Source organism: Capsicum annuum, chromosome 8 (assembly GCF_002878395.1).
Source record: "Capsicum annuum cultivar UCD-10X-F1 chromosome 8, UCD10Xv1.1, whole genome shotgun sequence".
Taxonomy (NCBI): domain Eukaryota; kingdom Viridiplantae; phylum Streptophyta; class Magnoliopsida; order Solanales; family Solanaceae; genus Capsicum; species Capsicum annuum.
In genome coordinates, this window is record NC_061118.1 from 143,451,154 (window position 1) to 143,459,381 (window position 8,228).

Sequence of the window (8,228 nt, forward strand, 5' to 3'; positions counted from 1 at the left end):
ATTGTAATCTCCTTATTTATTTTATTTAATTTCTTATAAATAAAAATTTACTCTTCTATTTGAATCAATTAACGAACAGCTATCATTCATTCTCTGTCTAATTTTATTCTTGTCTCTTTCATTTCATAACAAATATAATCTTATGGTTGGATTTCTTTTCAGACCCCACACACAGCAGAATGTTTAGTGCACCAAATTGACTTTTAATACTAAAAATAATTCAATAAAATAAATATTTAAATAATAATTTTTTAAGAAAAGAGTAAAAAAATGCGAACTAGACAAGTCATACGGCAGAATATGCGTGGGTGGGTGGAGTGCGGGGGTGGCGGGTGGGGGCATAACAATTAGTAATTGCACATTTTGGATGAGGCCACATCAACCAGGGCTTTTGCTGCAAAAAAAAAAAAAAATCACTCTTTCCAGCCTCTTATCTCTTATTTGGCTCTTCCTATTGAATATTAATTTTCTTTTTTTTGCTCTCATTTTTTTGTCTCAGTTTAACTCTACTTTGAGCCTTCATGCCTCATTTGATATCTTAATTGCTACCCAATGATTTCAGGTAACTTTTAATTTTCTTTTGATAATTTAATAACAAACTTATCTTATTGCTCTTTTCCATTTTTAAGCTTCAAGTATATGATTTTATGGTGAAGTACTTGCTATTGTAGCTCTGATAAAAAGGAACTGTGTCAAATGCTTTTGATGAAAATTGTAATAAAGTTAATGTACCCGTTGATGTCATATAAGCCCATAATTTCAGAAATGTTGTTGTATATTAACGCTAAATAAGTTTAATATAAGCCCATAATTTCAGAAATGTTGTTGTATATTAACGCTGAATAAGTTTAATGCATAATACGTAACCGTGCCCTTTTACTCAGCTTCCATTGGCGTCTATAACCTCAACTTTGGATGTGCACAAGTTGACACTTGAGCTTGTATAAAGTCAAACTAGTAGAAACACGCATCCTACGTGGCAATTCACAAAGTCAAACTAGTAGAAACACACATCCTACATGGAAATTCGCTTGAACTCGGATTGATTTGTATTATTCCATGTTGGACATACTTTATACAAGTTTATCTGGCTACTTGTATACACCCCAAGATGGAGGGCTTATGCCAGTTGATGCCAATTTTTTGGCATGTTTTTGTACTATGCCTAAGTTTAAGCACAAAATTTGGATTTATATTTTTGTTGTATTGTCTGAGATCAATAGTTTGTCCTGGGTGCCTTTTATTATAAAATCGCATTATATCTATCTATCTATCTCTCTCTCTCTATATATATATTTGTGATGCTTCTAGATGAATTCACTTTTTTGCTACAACTGTAAACAGCTAGTAAATTCCAAGAAACCCAAAGACGTTCAGTCGAAACAATATAAAGGTGATTCTGAAATGCTTGTTGAATAAGCTCTTTGGAGCAAACTCTGCGCTGAAGTTTGATTCTTGGGATTGCACAGTCATATTTGCGTATCATTTCAATGCAATTGGGGCTGACTGTGTTTATTCATTTAGCTACGTTTGTAGGTCTAAACAATAGGCATAAAAGCATGTATTCCTTAATTTCTTTTTATAAGCTGATTCTCTGAAGAACATACTAATACTATTGGGATGTGAAGCAGTTTTGTGAACTTACTGGTTATCGATTGACGATAGCATTGTCTCCATAGATAACAATTGATTACATAAAATCATCTCCCTCACCAAATTGCAATTGTAGTCTGGACTTCTGGATGAGGAACCCCGAACTAGAGCACTTAAGTCTTGTAAATGACTCTTTTGGCGATTTAGGCACGATTCCCCTGCACATATAAGCCTTTACCTTGTAATATTGCAGGATTATTCAACACAATAAGGGGTCGTTGGTAGAGTGCATTAGAAAAAATAGTGCAGCATTAGCTTTATGTATTATTAGTACCTTGTTTGTTACACTTTTTCAACTTATGTATAATTATGCAAGCATTAGTTGTACACTTTATTTGGTATTAAGGTATGCATAACTAATACATGGAAATCCATGGTATTAGTAATGCAAGGGGTTCTAATTAATGCATCCACGGTATTAGTTATGCAAGGGGTTTTAGTGCATTCATTGGCTTGGTACAAGATGCAATTGCCCTTCAAAAGTTTTCCACATCCTTTCCACCATATTTGTGGAGGGTATTTTTGTAGACAAATATTTTTTAAAAAAATTATGCAATGTATGTCAGTTTTAATACACCAAACCAGTCACTGCATAAGAAAAATCTCAACATAACTAATGCAAGCATAAATAATACCAACACTAATATACCACATTCTGCACTATTCTAGTATTCTTATACACCCTACAAAATGAGCCCTAAGTGATGAGGATCTAAATGCTACTATTCCTACTTGCCAGCAGCTTTCAGCTCTGCCCAATGTGTGAGACCTATTGTCTCCTTTTCAAACACCATAAGAGGAGTACACAACCATGGAAGAGTTGCATGTTTGGCTACATCCATGTCATCTACCTCCATGACCATGGCAAGAGTATGTCCAATATTTCACTGTTTTCATATGCCATGTTTTCTTTTAACCCCCACCCCCTCCAATTTGTGTTGAACATCTACTGTTCTAGTTTCTTTATTTTTTAACATGGCAACAAGTTAAACTTTAAAAATATTTCCTTGGATTGTTCACAGCGCTTCTTACATTCTGGATTTTGCTAGGATACTGAAAATGAACTGGAAAGCCGAAAATATGAACTGCTTAATATCGTCCAAGATACTCAACGAGGCCTAGTGACAACTGCTGATCAACGATCCGCCATTGAGGAGGCTATGGTCTGCTGCTTTTTCTCAAAATGAAGTTCCACTTTATCCTAGTGTTTTGACCAATTGAGATATAATCAGGTAGTCGTTGAAGGTTTTGATGCTGGCAAGGAAATTGACTTGAGTAAGTTGGATGGAACATGGCGGTTGCAATATACATCTGCACCAGATGTGGTCGTTCTTTTTGAATCTGCTGCTAGGCTTCCATTCTTTCAGGTTCAGTTGGTGTATGCTAGATAAATAGTCAACTGTTAATGCAGTAGTAAGTTAACTAACAAATATAATGAGTAAAATGATCTCTAGTGGTTCAAAGAAACTTCCTAACAGTAATTTGGTCTAATTTTTCAATGCGCTATCTCCATCCAAGAGTCTTTAATATCCATAGTATTTTTTATGATATGTCTGTTCCACTACCATCGAATATAATTACAAAATGAACAAGAAACAAGGAGAATAAAATGCTCTATTTTCTTTTCAATGACTATTAAAAATTTCCTCCCTCAACCTCCAGTTCATGCAAGATTTATCAACTCCTATCATTTCATTTACTAGTTACATGCATACTCAGCTGAATCCATCTTTTTGAGCTATGTAATAGGTGGGTCAAATTTTCCAGAAATTTGAGTGCCAGAACGAATCCCGCGGAGGATTGGTACGCAATGTCATCAAATGGAGTGTTCCACGGTTATTAGAGGTGCAATGATGCCTTCTTACACATTACTTGCTTGTTGGTGTAAACTCTTTTCAATTGCTTTATCTTAAGCTATTTTTACTTGGGATTTTAAACAGATAGATTCCTATTTTGTGTGGGATTGAGGCATGATTGGTTGACATATATTGTTAACAGATATAGGCACTTGGACACACCTTTTCAGATGGAAACTCCAGTTTAGTAGAACTGATGTTAACTCATATTTTCTCAGTCCCGGTGCTAATTTTCCAGCGCTTCATTTCTCCTTACACTGTCCCTTTTCATGAAACCTGTCAGGATGTACATTAGAGATGCTTAAGAAGGTGGTCCTACAGTAATTGTTCAGGTCGTTCGGGTTAGTTATACCTGGAGAAAAGACTTATCCATGAGTTCGGAGTTATGCATTGTGTTTTTCTTTGTAGCATATCTTTTGTTGAGGAATTTCTTTTCTAGCATTTGGCAACATCATTAACTACTGTAAACCTCAACCCTGTGAACGTAAAGCAACTAGTGATGTGGTCCTCACTGAAGCCTGGAAGATTGGAAAGATATTTGACAAAATAGTATGGCGGGATGATGTAATGTGCCAGAAAGCTCATCTACTTAGCTGCTTTCCATTTATGTCAGGGAGGAGAAGGTGGAGCTTCATAAATTCTAAACAACAGGAATGTTAGAATATGACATTGTGGCTTACACAATCTATTTAGCTGACACATAGTAGGTAATGTCTAAGTTTAATCTTTTGGGGCTACTCTTTTGATGTCCTCGACAAATGTAGCAGTAAATAACTGGCCCTCAATATGAAGATATGTTTTGCATAGATAATATTACTAGTTGGTTGATAAGTACAGTATCAGTCCACACCTTTAGTGAACTGAAAAGGAAGCATATGCCTGACGTTCTTAGAATCTAGTAATATTTGGATTTTAAGTACCTTCTATCTCTACTCTCGTATATTATCAGTTTTCTTAACTTGGAAATAACCTCCGGTGCTTGTTAAGTGTTGCGTGCCTTCCTCTGCGTGTATCCACACTCCTCAGAAAAGTAGAAAACTAGCGTCTGTGAAAAACATAACCTTTCCCCCTGTCGTTTTCTCTTCTGTTCTGCTTATTCTCTAACTTGTTATCTTATTTAATGAGTACAACTTTAGGATTTCACGATATTCAATCTGCATGGAGACAATTGTATCCCATAGAAGAGAAGAGTGCCTTTTATTTCCTATCAGTGTTTTCACTTTTAAAGTATTGAAATCATACCTGAATTAAGCTTCAAAGTATTGCATTCCTAACCTTTAAAACCATCAAAGTTCAGGTTGACACCAAAGTTTGTAAGAAATCCTCCAAATGGATACATGGTAATGCCATAGCCTATGTTACTCTCCTGGGATGTACAGGCAGCTTAATAATACTGAACATCTTACAATGTCAAGGGCACATTTTGGAGTGATGTAATATATTTTCTCTTCTTCTTATTTGTTGTTTTATTGTTGTAATCATTTGTAAAACTGTTCCAACTTATGAGTTTTCATATACACTAGAGAATGAGAGGTTGAGAGGAAGTAATTGAGAGAGAGAGGAAAGGTTAGATTACATACTATGATACTAAGAGGGAAAAGGAGAAGACATGTCCAATTCAAATGATTTGATACTGATCTGCTTTTATACTACAGGAGAATGAAGGTGCTACTCTGATAGTTTCTGCCAGATTCTCATGCATTTCTGCTCGTAACATCTACCTCAAGTTTGAGGAGGTAATTTCTCCGACTACTAATCAAGTATACATATTTTTATTGGTATTTTATAGATTTGTCCTCATCCTTCTCCTTAAAATTTACTATCTAGTCATTGGTTGCTCGAATAGAAGTCCATGTCATGTCCTTCTAAAGTAGTGTTTAGTGACTCCATACTTTGCAGACATGTCTAGATAATAGACATTAACAGCTTTGTTGCTTATCTGTCTGACTTTTATGTCCTGTCTTGTGGTTGGTTTTCCCTATTAAGTTAATCTGATTATTTTTGGCGGCTTTACATTTTAGTTTTTACCTAGTTTCTGATGCTTTCTGATTGGAAAGGTAATTTTCTTTTTGAAAATTCTACATGGATGATGAATACTGAAATCTTTCCTGTTTCTATGCGGGTGTCCTTTGCCTCTTCTGATTTTAAAATCAGGAGATGACGTCCATAAGATCTTGGTTACAGGCGTCACATACTGATTACAATTAAAATTGGAGATCATGCTTGGTTACAGACATCACCTACTGATAACTTGAATATTGATGTTTTCATTGTTGGAAGCCCGGTACCTACTTTTAATATCTTTAATATTATGCGTGCAAAATTTTATTTGCAGATAAGTCTTCAAAATATTAACATCAGTGACGAGCTGCAAACTGTTATAGCTCCAGCAGTTCTGCCAAGGTCATTTTTGAGTTTACAGGTACTTGTGCTGTGGTGTATTCTTTAATTTTCTGTGGATTTACTCAATAGGTTCGTAAAATCAACTTGAGCACCTTCTCCTGATGGAGGTTCCAGGTACAGTTAGCGCGATAGAACAAAAGAGACCTAGTTCTTGATCTAGTAGATTAAACAAGTTCTTTCTTCATTTGTCATATACGTACATTATTAAAGACCAACATTGTATATAGAGCAAGCATTTGCGACAAAAAAATACATATCTCTAGTTCTGAAAATATATGACCTACTGGATTGCTAGGATATTCAAAGTTGCGGAAATAATGCCAAAATGATTTTCCTGGTTTGCAGATACTGCAGTTTATTCGGACTCTCAAAGCTCAAGTTCCAGTGACCAGTCCAGAGAGGTATAACTTGATGTAGCCATAATCACAATTGATTTTCTTACTAGTAGTCCATTATATTTATATGAAGATGGGCCATGTGCAGGCGATCTGTGGGGGGCCTCTATTACCTTTCCTATCTGGATAAGAATATGCTTTTAGGCCGTGCTGTTGGAGGTGGTGGAGTATTTGTATTCACCAGGGCTCAAGCTCTTATTTTCTAACCAGCCAGTTCATATGCAAATGGTTTCATTTGTGAGTGGGGTCCTACTAAGTTTCACCAATCTGCCGTGCATGTATGGATTCTCACATATGTGAATAACAGAGATTAAGAAAGAAAGTAACTGCATCAGTGGAATCTTCTGTTGTTTTTCACTTGGTTATACAAGGAGACAATTTACAAGTATATATACATCCAGCTACTCTACGTTTAACTAAATTGGCTAGGTACTAAATCAGCTAACTAATTCAGTGTACTATTAATTAATCTATGTAACTTCTTAACACTTAGCTAACTGTGGTTGAGTTACTATGGTGGTTATGGGACAGCTATGCAGACATTTAACTCCTTTACACCTCCACCCCTACCCCAATCTAGGAGATATGAAGAGGTTCAACTTCTACATTTCTTGCTTCGTTAACAAATAGCAGCGTTGAACTTGAACTCTACAGAGACCCTTAGTCAAAGGTGCCAGCTTTCTGCTCAGAAGAAGCCAAATACGAAATGTGGACCAGTGTTGCACCTTCTTCAATGTCATTATATATGGTACCCCCATGGAACACAAGATCTACTGCAATTTGAATAGTAGTAGATTTTTTTGTCACAATGCACAGAAATAGTAAGCTGGATTGCAACTTCTGATTTCCTTAAACAAACCAACAATCCAGACTATCTCAACCATTATGGAAGCCAAGCATCTATACTCTGCTATCCCTGAGCTTCTAGAGATGGTAAAATGCCTTGTGAATTATCAGGAAATCAAAGTACTTTCATACTTTGTTGGATTTTGTTTACATTAAATTAATAATTGTAAGAGGGGTTTTTTTAATGAAGTGTTTTCTAATGAAAGGGTATGTCCTTTGAATTTGTGTCTTTTTAAAGAAAGGGTGTGTCCTTTCATTGTTTGGTTTCCACCTATTCTATTTAAATTCAACCTCCTCCTATTTCTGACATAACTTTTTCAAAGTCTTTCTTCTCCAAAAAGATCAAGTTTCGATTTCTCGCTTTCCAGGTTTCCAGAAGAATCTCTTCACTATTTGCTTAGTACAGAATTTCATAAGCTTGTCATATCTTCTAAAACTATTTGCATATAAAACTCATAGCAATCTCGCATAGAGAGGGAACAAATATCGTTTTTAAGAAAGTGTTATAGTAATAATGTTTCCTGGTTATTATTAATTTTGAAGCCTTAAATATTATTTTAATAATTTAATGACAATAATTTGAGAAAAAGGGGAGTTAACTCTCATGCGAGTAGTTTCTGGAAACTGTTTAACTCTTCGTGCAAAAACCTAACAATATTTCAACGACAAAAATGCCAACCAACAGAATTTTCCAAAGAGGCAATAGCCGCCAACCACCGGCGACCACCTCGAACAGCCCGTCAGTCACAAATCAGCTGCCGCACTTAGCGATGAGGCTTCACTACTCTCACCATCATCGGTAAGAGAATCGCCCTCACCGATATCCGTAAAGCTGACCACCACCGGAGAAACTAACAGTTACAACATCTGTCCACTTACATCTCCTCAAACTCTGATGGAGAACCAGCGTTACAATCGATACATCAAGCCAACATTGGAGTTACACAAGCGAACATCAATTTCCAACGAGTATTTCGGCCTTCTTCTTTTTTCTTTATAACCCTTTTTCAGGTACTACAAGTCCAGATCCGGTATTTCAGGTGGCGACATCGAGATTCCAACGACCAGCTCATTT

General features: G+C 35.9%; 1 protein-coding gene across 2 annotated transcripts; it reads left to right on the forward strand.

Annotated features, from left to right (window-relative positions):
• Positions 1 to 290: 290 nt before the first annotated feature.
• LOC107839138 (probable plastid-lipid-associated protein 10, chloroplastic) lies at positions 291 to 6,858 on the forward strand. Of its 2 annotated transcripts, none has more exons than XM_016682504.2 (9): positions 291 to 562; positions 2,396 to 2,523; positions 2,703 to 2,816; positions 2,886 to 3,020; positions 3,403 to 3,498; positions 5,165 to 5,245; positions 5,845 to 5,931; positions 6,258 to 6,313; positions 6,396 to 6,858. In XM_016682504.2, the coding sequence occupies exons 1-9, from the start codon at positions 553 to 555 to the stop codon at positions 6,511 to 6,513; spliced, it is 825 nt and encodes a 274-aa protein (XP_016537990.2). In that variant the 5' UTR covers positions 291 to 552; the 3' UTR covers positions 6,514 to 6,858. The 2 variants fall into 2 exon arrangements, with proteins under 2 accessions (XP_016537990.2, XP_016537989.2); XM_016682503.2 differs by having other exon boundaries at positions 375 to 562; positions 2,393 to 2,523.
• The last annotated feature ends 1,370 nt before the right edge of the window (positions 6,859 to 8,228 follow it).

Excerpts from the sequence above, each read along its gene's own strand:
- LOC107839138 (XM_016682503.2), top strand. Across the intron at positions 2,817-2,885 it reads CCGCCATTGAGGAGGCTATG|GTAGTCGTTGAAGGTTTTGA; the intron begins GTCTGCTGCTTT and ends AGATATAATCAG. Across the intron at positions 5,246-5,844 it reads TCTACCTCAAGTTTGAGGAG|ATAAGTCTTCAAAATATTAA; the intron begins GTAATTTCTCCG and ends TTTTATTTGCAG.